The sequence below is a fragment of the Alosa alosa genome, chromosome 5, assembly GCF_017589495.1.
Source record: "Alosa alosa isolate M-15738 ecotype Scorff River chromosome 5, AALO_Geno_1.1, whole genome shotgun sequence".
NCBI lineage: Eukaryota > Metazoa > Chordata > Actinopteri > Clupeiformes > Clupeidae > Alosa > Alosa alosa.
Window position 1 is genome coordinate 16476615 of NC_063193.1, and position 16985 is coordinate 16493599.

General features: G+C 40.5%; 3 protein-coding genes across 4 annotated transcripts; 1 reads left to right on the plus strand and 2 right to left on the minus strand.

Moving 5' to 3' along the window:
* Positions 1 to 1421: 1421 nt before the first annotated feature.
* LOC125294599 (P2Y purinoceptor 2) lies at positions 1422 to 2447 on the minus strand. The gene has a single exon (XM_048243473.1). It carries the CDS (start codon positions 2445 to 2447, stop codon positions 1422 to 1424), a length of 1026 nt encoding a protein of 341 aa, XP_048099430.1.
* Positions 2448 to 5910: 3463 nt separating this feature from the next.
* LOC125295031 (lysophosphatidic acid receptor 6-like) lies at positions 5911 to 7901 on the minus strand. Its single transcript, XM_048244154.1, has 2 exons — positions 7692 to 7901; positions 5911 to 7368 (listed from the first exon to the last, which is right to left on the minus strand). The coding sequence occupies exon 2, from the start codon at positions 7348 to 7350 to the stop codon at positions 6262 to 6264; it is 1089 nt and encodes a 362-aa protein (XP_048100111.1). The 5' UTR covers positions 7351 to 7368; positions 7692 to 7901; the 3' UTR covers positions 5911 to 6261.
* Positions 7902 to 8060: 159 nt separating this feature from the next.
* Positions 8061 to 16837, plus strand: LOC125295030. Of its 2 annotated transcripts, none has more exons than XM_048244153.1 (8): positions 8061 to 8197; positions 8275 to 8477; positions 9840 to 9925; positions 10125 to 10206; positions 11258 to 11406; positions 13603 to 13670; positions 14587 to 14716; positions 16376 to 16837. In XM_048244153.1, exons 2-8 carry the CDS (start codon positions 8319 to 8321, stop codon positions 16791 to 16793), a joined length of 1092 nt encoding a protein of 363 aa, XP_048100110.1. In that variant the 5' UTR covers positions 8061 to 8197; positions 8275 to 8318; the 3' UTR covers positions 16794 to 16837. The 2 variants fall into 2 exon arrangements, with proteins under 2 accessions (XP_048100110.1, XP_048100109.1); XM_048244152.1 differs by having other exon boundaries at positions 8062 to 8197; positions 8313 to 8477.
* The last annotated feature ends 148 nt before the right edge of the window (positions 16838 to 16985 follow it).

Sequence of the window (16985 nt, forward strand, 5' to 3'; positions counted from 1 at the left end):
GGATGACTTACCACCATAGCCTCAGCCACTTGTTTATTTTAAGTGCATGTGTTATACTTCTATGTGCAGGGAATCGTAGTCCCTTGAGAATTCACAAAACATTCACAATTAAAAGTTCAAAGAAAAAAAAAGGAATGCTCGCTTCTGTCTGTCAAACATCATACGCTAAGCTCTATACTCCCCTTTAGTGCTTAATTAAAGCCTGCATGCTATTGGTTTTAATATAAATCTTCACAACACTTATTACGATTTGCTTGATTAACAGTGCTTGTCTTTCAACAAAAAAAAAACTAATTCTAGTAGAAGTCAGGCAAAAGGAGACTACTCATCAATATTATACTAATATATTATTCTAAGTGTAAAACACATGATTTAGGAATCTTCAAAAATTCAGTTGAAACTACACTAATGACAGCATGTTGCTGACACAATTCTGAAGACCTTTATAGCTAGTTTTGCAGTAGTTCACATGAAAAAAAACAACTGTTTTGCATTTAAGTACGTATGTGTCTATTCAAAGAGTGTATAAAAAGAGTATCAATATAGTTTATTTTAATCAGAGCAAAGCAGACAGTTTCTTTAATCACAAAACATTCACAATTAAAAGTTCAAAGAAAAAAAGGAATGCTCGCTTCTGTCTGTCAAACATCATACGCTAAGCTCTATACTCCCCTTTAGTGCTTAATTAAAGCCTGCATGCTATTGGTTTTAATATAAATCTTCACAACACTCTCCCTATGCTGTTTTAGCCACAGGCTACATTTTGTGTATGGGATGGTTTCATGGATGTGTTTCTAGTGACGCATTTCATGGATGCACAGTTGCACACTTTTTGACATGTCAGTTAGCCCACTCAAAAATATGAACTAAAGATGAATAAAATCAAATTTACTCGCACACCTTATTGCGAAACAAATTAACTGACTTCCAATTCCTATTAAGAAGCACCTTAGAAAAATTCACTAAACATCCATGGCATGACCTCTCTCTTTCTGATGGTTGTTGAAAAGTCAAACTACATGGAACTAACAGGGAGTGTTCTTTCTGTTTTTAGAAAAACAAAAACTACATGATCTTTTTTCATTGCAGATGCAGCAGGCCAAATTTCCAACCACAATTGATGAACTGCCCTGATTAATTTTTAGAGATGGTTTTATCCAATTCAACAGATTTTGAGGCTAGTGCTACAAATCTATCAACAGCAGTGCAATGTGCAAAAAAGTTAATATACAGTTCTGTGTATACAACATTAATTGTGGTTAGAGGCTATACAAAATACTGCAGCTAACAGTGGAACAAAAAAACAAATGCCTAACCACGACAAAACAAAAATGTATTTACAAAGAAATGCCATTTCTATTTCAAAAAGTAACATAGATAACAAAAAACATAAAAGGGCCGTTTTTGTCTGTCAAGATCATTTATGTGCCATTATTGATTACAACTCTCCGACCAGTTTGGCTAATTGTCTCTGACTCATTCCTATTTTCCTCTCGTGAGATCTTGAGAGACCTCCAAATCATTCTCCTGAAATTGTTTGAGCCGAAGAAGTAGATGAGAGGATCCAGACAACAGTTAACACCGCCCAAGATCCAAGAAACATAATAAGCAGTCTCCACTCGTCGAAGAACATCACAACTGTCTGAGTAGAACCTCTTCACCACTACTCCTATAGTTCGGGTGACATTCAGTGGCAGGAAACACAGTCCAAATATCAGAAGACAAACAGCAATCATCCTTAGGGACTTTGACTTGACTGCTGGACCATGGGCCGTGCTTGGGTTGATTTGAGACACAGAGCTAGCAAGTAGACCATAGCAGGCGGCTGAGACAGAGAATGGTAGAAGGAAGCCAACAATGAAGAGAATGAAATTAATAACAAAGTAGGCATCTACAAGTTTTTCCTGATGAATGGTGAGGCATTGTACGCGACGTGACTTTTCAGTGCTGGATGGGAGAAGGTTGGCATAGATGATGCCTTTTGCCAGCAAAAAAATCCAGATCCCACCACAGAGTTTTTTGACGAAGGTTTTTTGCTTCATGAGGCTACTCCGATTGAAATGGACCACCACCATGTATCGGTGGATGCTGATGAGCATCAGAAACAAGGTGCTCCCATAAAAATGTGCGCTGAGTAGACCAATCTTCACTTGACACAGAAACCTCCCAAATGGCCAGCTGCTGTCATTGGCAAAATACACAGCTGCCATGATGGTGGCTGGAGTGGCGAGAGCATCGCTAAGGGCCAGGTGGAATTGTAGAACCGTCCCAGAGTTCCAATGGGGCATGCGGCAACAGAAGACCCACAGGCTGAAACCGTTGAGGCAAAATCCCACCATGAAGACCAGGGTGATAAATACAGTGAGAGAGATGTGCTGGGCCTCAGCAATGCAATCTGCAGTCTGCAAGCTGCTGTTTGAGGTGTTCAATTGTGACAAGTTGTTCATCATGCCTTGGTGTCAAGAGCTTGAGGGTGCGAGAAACATAAAATATTGCTTGATTAACACAAAACAAACAAACAAACAAACAAACAAAAAACATTGCTTGATTAACAGTGCTTGTCTTTCAACAAAAAAAAAAAACTAATTCTAGTAGAAGTCAGGCAAAGGGAGACTACTCATCAATATTATACTAATATATTATTCTAAGTGTAAAACACATGATTTAGGAATCTTCAAAAATTCAGTTGAAACTACACTAATGACAGCATGTTGCTGACACAATTCTGAAGACCTTTATAGCTAGTTTTGCAGTAGTTCACATGAAAAAAATAACTATTTTGCATTTTAGTATGTATGTGTCTATTCAAAGAGTGTATAAAAAGAGGATCAATATAGTTTATTTTAATCAGAGCGAAGCAGACAGTTTCTTTAAAAAAGATCAGATCGATATTTATGTATAGTGTAAGTATAAGTATAGATACTCTTTTGATCCCGTGAGGGAAATTTGGTCTCTGCATTTATCCCAATCCGTGAATTAGTGAAACACACACAGTGTACACACAGTGAGGTGAAGCACACACTAATCCCGGCGCAGTGAGCTGCCTGCATCAACAGCGGCGCTCGGGGAGCAGTGAGGGGTTAGGTGCCTTGCTCAGGGGCACTTCAGCCGTGCCTACTGGTCGGGGTTCAAACCGGCAACCCTCCGGTTACAGGTCCGAAGTGCTAACCAGTAGGCCACGGCTGCCATAAATTCATTTAAATTCATTTAAATTCATTTAAGCCGTTACAAAGCACCTACTTGGAGATGGTCTTGGAGAGCTTCAGCATGGTCATGAAATGACTATGAGCGTAATTGCACATAAGAATGTTTTTGTTGCACTTCATTCGTTGAAGAACAGTCATTTCCTCTAAATGGGGCATTTTGTATCACACATACCCACACACATACACACACCCACAACACACACACACACACACACACACATAAAGAGATAGATAAAGAGAGAGAAAGAGGAAAGAGAGAGAGAGGGGAACTGTGGCAACACTATGTTTCCTGATCAGTTATCTGCAGCCCTAAAGCACCACTCTTTTTCTCTCTTCCTTGCAGTGTAGTGCAAGTGGGCACCACTAGTGCAAGTGGTCACCACTGAACCGCAGGTAGCATAACACAACACAACTACTGTCACCAAGTCATCAAGAAAGAGAGAAGTGTGACATGAGAGTGAGAGTCTCCTCATGTCCAATAGGGGGCAGATGGTACTGTAATCGGGTCCTTCCATCTGTCTGTGTGCGTGCATGCGTACATGTGTGTGTGTGCGTGCATGCGCGTGTGTGTGCATGCATGCGTGCTTGCGTGTGTGTGTCTGTGTGTGTGCACGTGTGTAACTCTGACAAAAACTCACCGCCCTCCTACTTGATCTGGATCAGGTTCAAGTTTCACTTTCTTTAACAGAGGGCAAATGTCTGTTGCTTGCTCTTGTTTTTGTAATGTTTCATTATACGAGTTAGTGGGACAATAGAGATAGCTTTATGAATTTTAAGAGAAAACAGTATTCTGATTTGTTAGTAATAGCTATCACATCACATATAACATCCTTGGCTTTGTTGTTGTTGTTGATAGGTGGACAATTCAGAATCACACAAAAAAGAAAGAACAAGGGATTTGACTGGGTGAAATGGTACAAGACACATAATAAGTATTTAAATACAAATATAATGTAATATAGGCTATAGGCCTATATGTATATACAGGACAAAGTGCAGACGCAAGTACAAAAACACTACACAGAAAGGATGCTGTTTTGTTGAGACCAATTGCAGAGGGGAAGGTGTTTTTGTGGGGTCCTGGGGCCTCATTTAAAAAACTGATGGTAGATTCCATCTTAAGACATTGCTTACGCCCAAACCTTGCATCTTCGTACGCAAGAAAATATTCTGATTTATAAAACCGTGCGGAAACTTTACGCAGGCGGCTGCTTATAAATACCGACCTGCGTTGAATTGATCATTTTATTGGCTATCAATCTGGAGAAGGATTAAAGTTGCGTGAAATTATGACATTTTACGTCATACTCCTCCCATTGTCATCCCACAATATCCCATAAAAGGTCAATGCAAAATGATTCATGAATATGCTAACATTTATACGATATAACTTGAAACTTGGTAACTTTAAGATTTGTTAAAACAGTTTAACTTTCCTGCTGCTTTATATGGTATTCTTTATATATAATATTATGTATAATATGGTAGCTTACATGTAGGCATGCTTACCGTGTGAACAATGCTGAGTGGTGGATGGTGAGTTAGACTGATATATGTATAAGCTGGTGGTGATGGATTTAGAACAGGCCCAGACGGAAGTGGTGTAAAATGGAGTTTGTGTGGCTTAGTTGAAGAGACATTGGGCCCTATCTTAGCGATCTAAAACACATGGTCACTAGCGAATAGCTTACATAAATTTAGGGGTTTGTCCAGTCCACATTGGGGGTGGTTTTGTTATCAAATGTCGGGCGCCTGGTGCAAAAAGGCGGTTCTTGTTTCTTAATCAGTCATGGGTGTGTTTTGGGCGTAACTTTAAACCAATGAGAGTGACATCTGTCATTCCCTTTAACAGCAAGCAGCGTGACTTCAAATAACGCATCGGTATTTGGATGGTCAGCGGTGCATTTGAAGGAATCTGTTGCACGGAGGATGTATGGAACAGGTATTCCACTAAACCATGTTTAACTAAAACTAAAACCTGTTTATGACTAGTGGAGTATAGGCTGCATGCATCTGCACTCTTCTATTATTTGAACTCATAGGCAAAGTGAAACTAACTTCACCGTGGTGTCATAGTCAACAACAAAACAGTTATCCTGCAGAGGAGTTGCTACTTTCATCTCGTGACAGTGGGTCTTCAGCTATGCTTCATATGCGGCTTTCGCTATAGACCAGGTTTTTCTTTACAGTGGTAATGCTTTTAGATGGTGTAAGATAGCTTAGATAACGCGCTAGACCACACCTGAGGTCGTTAATTGCCACACCCCTAGACACATTGTCTATTAAAAGCGCAAGGCAAAAAATCTGAGTGTAAGATAGGAATACGCTTTGCGTCGTGATAAGAATGCGCTTTGTGCTGCGTTAAAATAGGGCCCTTGGTCTGGACTGTTTGTAGGTAGCCTACATATTCTTGAGCAGACTGAATTATAACCGGGACAAAAGGACAACTGAAATTCATCACTATAAAGCTTTACATATATGGAAAATAAAGATCAACTGCATAATTGGCCTGCATAATTAATTAATTCATTCATTCATTCATTCATTCATTCATTCATTCAAAATAATTACTGCAAAAGAGCCCTGCATAATTATTTTACATCTATTAATTTAGTTTGCACAATGTTTGAAACACACACACAGTCATATTGAAACACAATGCAGAATGCAAATTACATTTAAGATACTTTATTTAATCCTACACTGGGGAAGTACTAGTTACAACAGTCAGAGAAGATGGATCTAGCAATAATAAGAATAAAATAGCAGAAATAGTAAACAATATAAGAATCCAAAATAAATTGTTGAAAAGAATAGAAGTAGTTCACACTGAGCCTAAATAATAACAGTGCAGTTTTTCATAATAGTGGTATTATAACTCCTAATGGCAGACTGAATGAAAGAGCTGTGGTAGAGTTCCTTCTACAAGATGGGTGCAGCAGTCTAATGCTAAAAGAGCTAAGCGCTCCCATTGTCCCGCGCAGGGGGTGAGAAGGATTACACATGATGGATTTTGACAATGTCTATTAACTTTAGCTATTCTTGTGCCCTATGCTCACAGGCAGGAAGATGATATGTTGCCCTTGTTTACATTTACTGTTGAAGGATCCATCTGATCATCTTTTGTCTGATCATCTTGATCAATTATAGCGGGCTGAACTGTTTGAACTCTGATTCCAATTTTCCTGAGTGAGCTGTAAATTGCTCTGCTAAAGTTCTGTGAGCCAAAACAATAGATGAGTGGATCAAAACAACTGTTGGCTCCAGCAATGATCCACGACACATAGTATGCAGTCTCCACTTGCAGTAGAACATCACAGTTTTTGGGGAAGAACATCTTGACTATAACTCCCACAGTTCTAATAACATTCAAGGGCAAGAAGCAGACTACAAATATAACAAGACAGACAGCAACCATTTTGTTGGACTTGCTTTTAATTGAGCGACCTTTTTTTGTGTTGCTGTTGATCCGGGACACGGACCTTGCTAGTTGACTATAGCACCCAACAGCCACTGAAAAGGGCAAGAGGAATCCAAGGATGAGCAAAAAAACGTTGAGGATGAAATACGTGTGTATGTATTCTCCCTGGTGGATGCTGAGACACAGTGTGTGGTTGTCCACTTGACTTGTGTCAAAGACCACAAAGCAAGCAGTGCCTTTAGCCAGCATCAGCAACCACACCCCAGCACACACAGCATGCACACACTTCTTTTGCTTTATCCAGGGGTTCCGCTTGAAGTGGACAACAGTCATATACCTGTGAACACTGATCAGGGTGAGAAACATGACGCTGCCGTACAAGTGGACAAACAGCAGAGCGATCTTCAGTCGGCACAGGAAGCTCCCAAATGGCCAGTGGCTGCCAAGGGCGAAGTAGGCCACCATGAGAGGTGTGGTGAGGGTGATGATGACATCACTCAGTACCAGATGGAACTGAAGAAGGGTTCCGGAATTCCATTTGGGCATCATGCAGCAGAACACCCACAGGCTGAAGCAGTTGAGGAAGAAGCCCACCACAAAGACTAGGCAGAGCAGCACGGCAATCGAGACGTGTTGAGTGTGTATGCCACAGGACTCCAGCGCACTTAGGTTGGCTGGGCTGCTGTTGAAGAACAGCGCAGACAGGGAACCTGAACCATTCATAATGAACTGTCTGAAAGTCTAAAAAATAGATCAAAACAAAGTCTGGTTCAAAATTTAAGGCAAAATATAGCTCTGAAGTAGGCCTACTAACATCCTTTAAAAGAAAAACGCCTGTTTAATATGTTATCATGATCTTTTATTCCAAGTCAATAAGTTTAACATCATTACCTGGGTAACACATTCATAATTAGCTGAACAACATAAATGGTTTTAACAAAATGTTATTGTTGTGTTTTGGTATAAGATGCTGATCAACATTGCATTCAACGCTCTGAAAAGATTATCTGCAAGTCGTTTCAAAGGTCGTTAAATATAGGCTATGTTGTGTTTTTTTTACTTACGTGTAGCCTAGTTCTGACAATCGACAACCACTCAAGTTACTGCGTCAGACGATTTGATGTCTTAAGTTGGTGCGTGTAGCCTAAAAGGAGGATATAGGCTAGAAACGGAACTGAAGTATAGGGTCAAAAATAGATTACTGAAACAAATCGGCAAAACATATACGCGAACTATACCACTTACACGCATAGCTCACACGTGATAGGCAATGTAGCCTATTCATTCATTCAGCTTTGCAAGAGCAGCTGATGATGCTAAAATTCTCAAGATTTTTGAGGTGTGTCTTTGTCCACATCACAATGATTCTGTTCACGCAATTATTTCGTCACATTGTCTGGTCAGGAATCCATAATTCGAAGTTTCAAAAAGAACACCAACTTAATTTTGGAGAAACCCTCGCATGACATTACACTCTGTAGTAGACGTTCCCATAGGCTAATATGCTGACTGACAAGGATGTTCAGGTGATAAAGTTGTAGGCTACACTGATACCTCTGTTCCAATACTGGTAAGTTGGCATAATTATAGGTTACATTCATGTTCTAGGTTTACGGAAAAAAATGATTTATGCTATTATCAAATCAGGACTAGCCTATAGCGAACGAACGAATCTTGAAACGCAGATAGCCATGTCCTGTCAGTGGAAGCTGAGTACTCCACCTAGACCACGTCAAACAACCGGGAGTGTGTTGGACAACTTGCGATGTGTTGGACAGTCCGCTATCCATCAAGAGGGAGACACGATAAGGAACGTGTCTGAGGCGGCGAGCAAGGATACAAGGAAAACGGTAGATCAATACATAGCCTACAGGCTAGTGACAATGGTCAGAAAGGGCTTTAGTTTTTGAGATACCCCTACCCTACCGGAGGTAGAACTAAACCCAACAATGTTTTTCCTCATCTCGGTCTCCCATAGGCCTATATGAAATCGATTCTTGGCTAAAAATATTTTACTGCTAAGATTGTTAAATTAAAAGATATTGTTATACACCCCAAAACCAAAAAAGAACTAAAATATAGCCTGTCCGTATTGGAGTTAAGGCATATACATTAGTGCAGATCAATCACACAAGCTCTGAGAACTTTGTAACATATCCCTGGTAAAGCAGCCACAAAGTAAATGAAACCATTCTGCATAGATATTCATTTTTTGCATGTCCGCCTATTTTAGGTATGTGTTTACATGTCTCTATTCATTCCATACATCAAGATATTCACATCCAGTCTTTTCTAGTAGGTAAAGCAACTTCCTGACTATAAACATGGCAAGTTTCAAAGTTCTCAGAGCTTGTGTGATTGATCTGCACTAATTTATATGCCTTAACTCCCATACGGACAGGCTATATTTTAGTCCTTTTTCTTAGCAGTAAAATATTTTTAGCCAAGAATCCATTTCATATATGGGAGACCTTAGAGATGAGGAAAAACATTGTTGTGTGGGGCCATTGTCACTAGCTTATTCCACTGCTTGGTTGAATTTCCCATTGTCCTACGTAATTTAGAACGACCATTAACCGTATGTTATCTGCACACCTATGAAGTAGATCCATTGTTTGGCCATATCACACTTGTATATTAATTCGCCAAACTCGTTGTGAAGTTTAAATGAACTGTCACGTTGCATCCGAGCTGTAAAATGCAGACGTTCAGAACATTGCAACATTGTAGCATATGACGGAGGTGGCTTTTAGCTAGATGGATGACAGCAGGCTAAGTAAAATAGCGATGTTTCAAAGTTAAAGTTCATCAGAATCTTGGGATACGCCCGCTTGACAACGGGAGAGATAGAACTAACGACTGGCCTTTGGCCGTAGCAACCATCCATTTAGAACTAGTAACAGCAGTTTGTCCTGTGAGTTGAGAAATTAGTTGATATGTGTCGGAAGAAATTAGTTCTACAAACAAGACAGTTTTAGCGATTAAAACGTTTAAATTGTAACAGGAAATGAACATAACGCAAGTGGCAACAGTGGAATAAGCGGGATAATGGACTCCACGCTGGTCTGTTCACAGAAGTTAATGCACTACGAGGTTTAAACGGCCCTCCCTTACTAGGCTAATGTAGCCTACTGTCAGCAATCCTTTTGTGTTTTTGTTTATTCATTGTGGAAATAAAATGACCCTCTGATTATTTTTCTTTCGCAACATAGGACAAGGACAGTCAAAGTCTGCCCAGTTCTCTGTATTTGAGATCATTCAAGAACAGTGAGATATTTCTGCTGTCCATTGATACAAGGTAGGCCTATTTGCAATCGGCCTGTGATAAAGCATCGAAATACCAATGCATTTTAAATATGAAAATTGATTGCAAAATCATGCTGATCATTCAAGAACAATTATATTTCTGTTGTCCATTGCTACAAGGTATTTTATCTTTAATAATAATAATTGATTGCAACATCATGTCAATCATGGATCATGTATTAATTTTGAAGGTGTATAGAACCAAGACAAGTCATGCCACACATCAGAAGCTCTTGCCTGTCCCGATGTTCTACAGCACACTGGGCTTCATATGTGAGATAATTGCCATTCTTATACACTACATAGACAAAAGTGGGATGCCTGCATTACACCCACAGGAAATTACATCCCATTCTTAATCCATAGGTATTAATATGTAGCAGCCTGCAGTTACCTGTGGAGAAATCGCTTCTCAGTGGGCCAGTCAAGGTCTTCCACACCAAACTCACCCAACTATGTCTTTATGGACCTTGCCTTGTGCAGTATAGTCATGATGGAATCAAAAAGGGCTTCCCTGAACTGTTCCCAAAAAGTTGGAAGCATATAATTGTCCAAAATGTCTTGGTATACTGAAGCATTATGATCTCCCTTCACTAACCCAAGCCCATCCCTGAAAAACAACTATTCTGTCCACCACCAGCAGGACTGTGCACAAAGCAATGCACATAAAAAACATGTTTAAGTGATTTTAGTATGTGAGAACTTATCTGATTCGCAGAGAACAGCTATCTTACAACCTCTAAAAATCATTACGCCACTAACCAAGAAAAACCTGGTCTATAGCAAAAGGTGCATATAAAGTACAGCTAAAGACGCACTGTCACGAGATGTAAGCAGCCCTTAGCAACCAGTTCCAAACAACTCCTTTGCAGGATAAATATCATTCATCAGTCATTCGAACATTATTGGGGTTAGTGTTGCTTTTTTCAGGCTATGTTTTCAATGGTAACCCCAATGTCAGTCAATGGTGAAAGTATGTAGTGTAGTGTGTAGAACTGTTTTGTCGTTGAGACCACTGTGAAGTTTCATTTTGCCTATGTTCAAATGATAAGGAGATGTGCAGATGCATGTAGGCTATTAGTCACAAAGAATAAAGAAACAGAATAGCACAACCCTTTTGAAAATTGTGCCCAATGTCTGATCACAAAATCATGCCGAATGTGGACTGGACACGCCCTTAATGTCTTTAAGCTTTGCGCCTCTTACCAATTGTTTCAGATCGCCAAGATAGGGCCCATAGTGTACATATCACATACACACCACATCAATATTACGTGATTATTAGTGATTACGTTTTTACAGTTCAATATTTTTCATCCTCCAGAGTTCAAGTGATTTCCAGGTGCTGTCTACTGCATCACAGGGCTCTTGTGGAACCAGGACCAAGATCAGATCACAAACTAAGAGAGAGGGTGTGGACTACAGACAACGAGAAATGCGGAGAAAATCTACAAGTAGGATTGGAAGAAATAGGTACAGCATTGATTATATGTTACAAAACATCAAAGGCTTTAATGCATCCCCAAGTATGAAAAAATGGCAAAACGTCCTTTTGAACGACATACCAATTCAGACAATATCTATAACTTTACTTTGGCTTTTCACAGTATACTAGTCATTCAAATTAATTTGTGTTTAATCAGGATCACAACATAAAATATAGCTGCAAGCAGCAATGCGGGGGCCAAGCAGTGCGCTATAGCAGGAATGGCATTGCCATGCCATGAGCAAGCACTCACAGCAAGTTTGATTGCCATTGGATAAAGAATGGCTGAGAAATAAGCTCATTTACTTTGTTACAGTGCCCCTAGAGGCCAAATTACACCAATGTCTTTGCGCGTTCTCACAATCAGCTACCATGTCCCTCTACCAAGTTTGGACTTCATACACCAAAGTGTTGCTGAGATGTGAGCTCACTTTCTTTATTACAGCACCCTTAGAGGTCAAATGAGACCACTTTCCTAGTGTCCTCACAATCAGCTAATATGTCCATGTATCAAGTTTGGACTTCATACATCAAAGTGTTGCTGAGATATGAGCTCACTTCTTGTATTACAGCCCCTATAGAGGCCAAATGATGCCAATTTCCTACTGTGTCCTCACAATGAGGTAACCAAGTCCCTGTACCAAGTTTGGACTTCATACATCAAAGCGTTGCTAAGATAGGAGCTCACTTCCAGTATTGCAGCGCCCCCTATAGAGGCCAAATGATTCCAATTTCCTAGTGCGTCATCATAATCAGGTAACAGGTCCTTATACCAAGTTTGGACTTTTTACTCCGAAGCGTTGCTGAGATACAAGCTCACTTCCTGTATTACAGCGCCCCCTATAGAGGCCACATGATGCCAATTTCGTAGTGCGTCCTCACAATCAGATACCAAGTCCCTGTACCAAGTTTGGACTTCATACATTAAAGCATAGCCGAGATGTTAGCCCACTTCCTGTAAGGCGGCATTGTCGCCATGTGTGATTGGCTGTCACGGGCAAATAAACTTGAAATTAAAAAATCTGCCAAGTATCGTTTTGTGCGGCTCGGTCTGAAGATCATCTCCGCCAAGTTTTGTGAAAATCGGATGAAATTTGTAACCGCTGAAACTTTTAAGTAGTGTTTGGACCAAATCCAATATGGCGGAGGTCAATATGGCGGAAAGTGATGGGATAGGGGTCGATGAACTTCGGGATGTTCCAAGGATTAAGAGCGCTACCTCAATTGTGAAAATCAGACAAAGAGTCAAGGATCCGTGCATGAAGCATGTCCAGCATTGAACTGGTGGTGGCGCTAGAGTGTTCAATGTATATGCATAAAAATTGCTGTGAGTGATTGGGACAGTGTCCTGACTAATGGTATCGAGTTTTGTTATGTTAACTCAAAGCGTCACGGAGATGTTAGTCCACTTCCTGTTTGGCGGCTTCATCACCATATTTGATTGGCTGTCACGGGCAAACAAAAATGAAATAGAAAAATCTGACAAGTATCGTTTGTGCGGCTCGGGCTGAAGATCATCTCCGCCAAGTTCTGTGAAAATCGGATGAAATTTGTAACCGCTGAAACTTTTCATAGAGTTTGGACTAAATCCAATATGGCGGAGGTCCAATATGGCGGAAAGTGACGTAATAGGAGTCATTGAACTTAGGTCAGTCCAGGGATTCCAACAGTGCCTGATTTGTGAAAATCGGATGCACCGTTCAATGGTCACATGCGTTAATGCAATCCAGTTTTGACCCATTGGTGGCGCTAGAATGTTGGGCATAGAGTTCTGTAAATTGGTGAGAGTGATCATGGGACAGTGCTAAATCAGTGTACCAAATTTCATAACTTTAGACCCAGCGATTCAATTTTCGGCCAGATTTTGACCTGTTGGTGGCGCTAGATGGCTGGGTTTAGAGGTCTGTAAATAAGTGTGAGTGGTCAGTGGAGTGTCCCGAAACTTTCTGCCAAAAAATCTGAACTTTTTAGCCAGGCGTTCTATGGGCTGCCATAGACTCCAATGGCAGACTAATAATAATAGGAAAAGCTAGTAACTCAATGGGTGCCTTCGCAGCTTCGCTGCTTGGCCCCCAATAATAGGAAAAGCTAGTAACTCAATGGGTGCCTTCGCAGCTTCGCTGCTTGGCCCCCAAATATAGCATACAGCGTGTGTTGCCTCTAAATAGCAATTCTCCTTGCAGCTTGAAGCCAGTGACTCCGCTTCTCTTTCAAAAGCCCTGCATTTCTCAGTGTGCTGGTATTACTCCAGGTAAGACAATCAAATCTTGAAATCAGTCTTAGGTTTATAACGGCAAGTCAAATACAAACTGGGTCATTTAGGGGCCGTGCACACGACGCCGGTTTTTGTGAAACCGGTGAGGTTTTGTTAACGGTTACGCCTTGCATGTACCGCGCCCGGCAGTTTAGGAGACTGAAACCGATAGCTTTTGAAACCGGTTTCGAAGTGGTAACTTTGAAAACCCGCCCGACTAACTTTCGCGCCGTGTAGGCGCCTGTAGGTCGAAGCCGGCAACTTTATGACGACATAGCCCCACCTCTCAACTCAGCCACGGCACTCGACCTGACATGTTGCTTGTCAAAACAAACCAAACCATTTATTTATCATATTAAAATGTTTTTCTTTCCCCTGTCATGATTTATGTGCACAATGTAGCCTAAGTTAGAAGCACACGTTAGCTTACTGCATGTTAGTGTTTTCTCCAGTGGTGCTCAGACCTAATGCAATGCGTAGGCTAAGCATTTGAAATTTCACATAGCAGTCACATACCTTGAAAATGAACTTTATTAGTTTAACAGTTGAATTGAAAACCGAATTGTCTGTAGTCTCCTTATTTCATGCGACTGCTTAACCAGAGCACTTATTAAGACATTCTCTGGCTTAACAAACTGTTTCAACAATGTTTTCTTCTACGCGATTCACGCGAAATAATCGTGAAGCTTCTGCACAGCGGCGCCATCGACTGGTCTGGCATATGCACTACAGCACATTTAGCCGGTTACACCTCTGTGTGTACACGCGAGGTTTTTTCTTGCCGGAGTCGTTAAAGGTGTGAAAGCGGTAAGAGAAAATCCACCCGGCGGTGTCGTGTAAACGGCCTCTTAGAATGGAAGACAACACATCTCCCAGATAATGATGATGTCTATCTGGGGTGCCTATCTTCTAGTCTCAGAGCAGGGTGAAGAGAATACAGTGCAATGCCATGAGGTGAAGATGAAGACCCCACTGTTCAGGCAGCATTATGAGGTCATGTTTCAAGATGCACCATGGAGACCTCTGAGAAGTTCAAACAAGAGGTAAGAATAGGGGGTCTGATAAAGCATGTGCTTCCCTGGGCTGAATCAGCAGATTAATCCAAACTTCACCGCATGATAGTGCGCAGTAATAACTCGCTCTACTCCTGTATTACATGACATGCTGATGCTTATCATACATACTATACTCATGCCCATAATCTTCTTCACGTATCACATAAGCATATTTATTTGACATTTGTGTGCACTTGTACAGTATATATCACAGTGACACTGATCTTTTATCAGCTATTTATTTCCTGTTTTATATCTTTGAATGAATGCAGCATCATTGGAGTCAGACGACTAAATATTTGTATTTAGTCGTGATTTGTTTTACTCATAGATTGCAATTAGTCAGCAAAACTTGCCATGGCCTTGGTGGTATCTGTTGAGGCTATCCACTGTCAGGGAATGTGTTGCGATGTTGAAATGACGCAAAACTAGATGGTTTGTAGCTGCATTTGTAGTATACTGTGGAAATGAGTAGCCTACACTGCATCCCTGTGGCACATAAATGGAAGGATGATTAAAAATTGCATCAATGTACAGTGATTGTAATACATCTAAGTTGAAATGTAGACTATTTGCTTTCCTGTAAAAATAAAAAGTAAGTTTACACTTGCTATATTAAAAATACAGGCCTCCCAGTAGGAACTGCATGCATTCAAATCTTATTTTTCCTATAATGTGTATGTCAACGTTTATTTCAAAAGACAGTCAATCCTCATATTTATTTCATGGCACATTGCAAGACCGTGCATATGGAATGGAAATGTCAATATGGTTTTTACATTTAATCTTTTATTTATTTATTTCACATTTTATTTAACTTTTTTATTTATTTATTTATTTAATCTTGTATTTATTTATTTCATATTTATTTATTTTTCATATTTCATTTATTGATTTCATATTTCATTTAATTTTGGCACAAAAAACATTCCATATCCTTCGCATGATCAAAACCAGTATTGCAAAAATTTCTGAAGAGCTATTCTATCATTCCTCTCCGAGACTAATGTTGTTAGCTGCTCTTTGCTAGAGGGGTTGTGTTGCGCTACCTAAAAATAAAATCCAACTACTGTATGTACTGACCTGTTCTACATACTGTATGGCATTTTGAAGCTTCCCCTTTCTCATCAACCATCTTGCAATTCTCCTTTTAGTGCGGTAGCATAGAAACATTGAACTGGTTGAGGAAGTGAAGATTTCCGATACTGACACAATGCACAATTTTAAAGATCACTGCACATGCAGCAGATGACTAGCCTAGAAATCTAGACGCACCCTAGCGGCAGCAAATTACATTTGCTTCTCGGCCTAGCAGATGACACCTTGGATTAACAATGACTATTTAGGTGTTTTTGTTTTTGAATTCATTAGGTAAGGCAAGTGTATTTATAAAATGCGTTTGTGCAAGTTATATTTCATGTGCTTAACATAAATAAAAGCAAAGAATACAAAATCACAAATAGATAACGGCTAGTTTAAAAATAGTAGTATTACTAGTAGTACTAGTCCTAGTCATAAAGACTTCCGTCAACTCATTTTTCAGTTGACATTCAGCTGCTGTTAAATAGGTGTGACTAATCATATTGCAGGAAAAGCTAGGCTCTTGGACAAGGCCATGAGAGTAAGGCTTTCCATGTCATCTTCCAGGCCTCTGACTGTCTCAAGCTGTGGCACCTCCAAGTTGAGCGGTAGAGCTCAACATGGGCCCCTGGCCACTGTACCTTCCAGCACCTGTTTGGAGGCTCCATGCTGCACACCCAACATGCCAAAGCTGGTGCTCCAGCTGGAGGGCCTGCAGCTGCGCGGAGTGTGGCTCAACTCCAGAGACACGACTCAGGGCACGCGCACGTCTGGAGCAGCAACAAAGGACCTTCAGCTGGTGGCTTTAGAGAGGGTCAATGAAACAGCCTATAATGGTAAGTTGGAGTGTGAGCGCGCTTGGGACGCAGCATCATCAGACCTGATCAGTCCGAACGAGTCTGTGGGAAGCACTAGATGGGACCCAGGGCAGTTGAAAGTGACTGTGACTAAGAAGCAGAGAGAGAAGAAGCAGAGCTGGACCTAATCTCCTCAATGCATTTACTTTTGGTGTATACAAATAAATCTTTTTATCAAACACAGGGAACCAGCAAGATTCTTTTGCGCAGGTTTCTAAAGAGGACTAGAAGCAGGATAATGCACATAAAGGCACAGACACAAAAATTGTTGGTGAAACATTGGTATCGGACAAATAGCCTACTTGAGGAATAACGTACCA

What these genes read in the sequence shown, in the direction of transcription:
- LOC125294599 (XM_048243473.1), bottom strand. Translation starts at nt 2,447, where the DNA reads ATGAACAACTTGTCACAATTGAACACCTCAAACAGCAGCTTGCAGACT.
- LOC125295031 (XM_048244154.1), bottom strand. Translation starts at nt 7,350, where the DNA reads ATGAATGGTTCAGGTTCCCTGTCTGCGCTGTTCTTCAACAGCAGCCCA.
- LOC125295030 (XM_048244153.1), top strand. Translation starts at nt 8,319, where the DNA reads ATGTCCTGTCAGTGGAAGCTGAGTACTCCACCTAGACCACGTCAAACA. An exon ending in GCAAGGATACAAGGAAAACG is followed by an intron (nt 8,478 to 9,839) that starts GTAGATCAATAC and finishes TTCGCAACATAG; the next exon opens with GACAAGGACAGTCAAAGTCT. An exon ending in CTGAGAAGTTCAAACAAGAG is followed by an intron (nt 14,717 to 16,375) that starts GTAAGAATAGGG and finishes GTCATCTTCCAG; the next exon opens with GCCTCTGACTGTCTCAAGCT.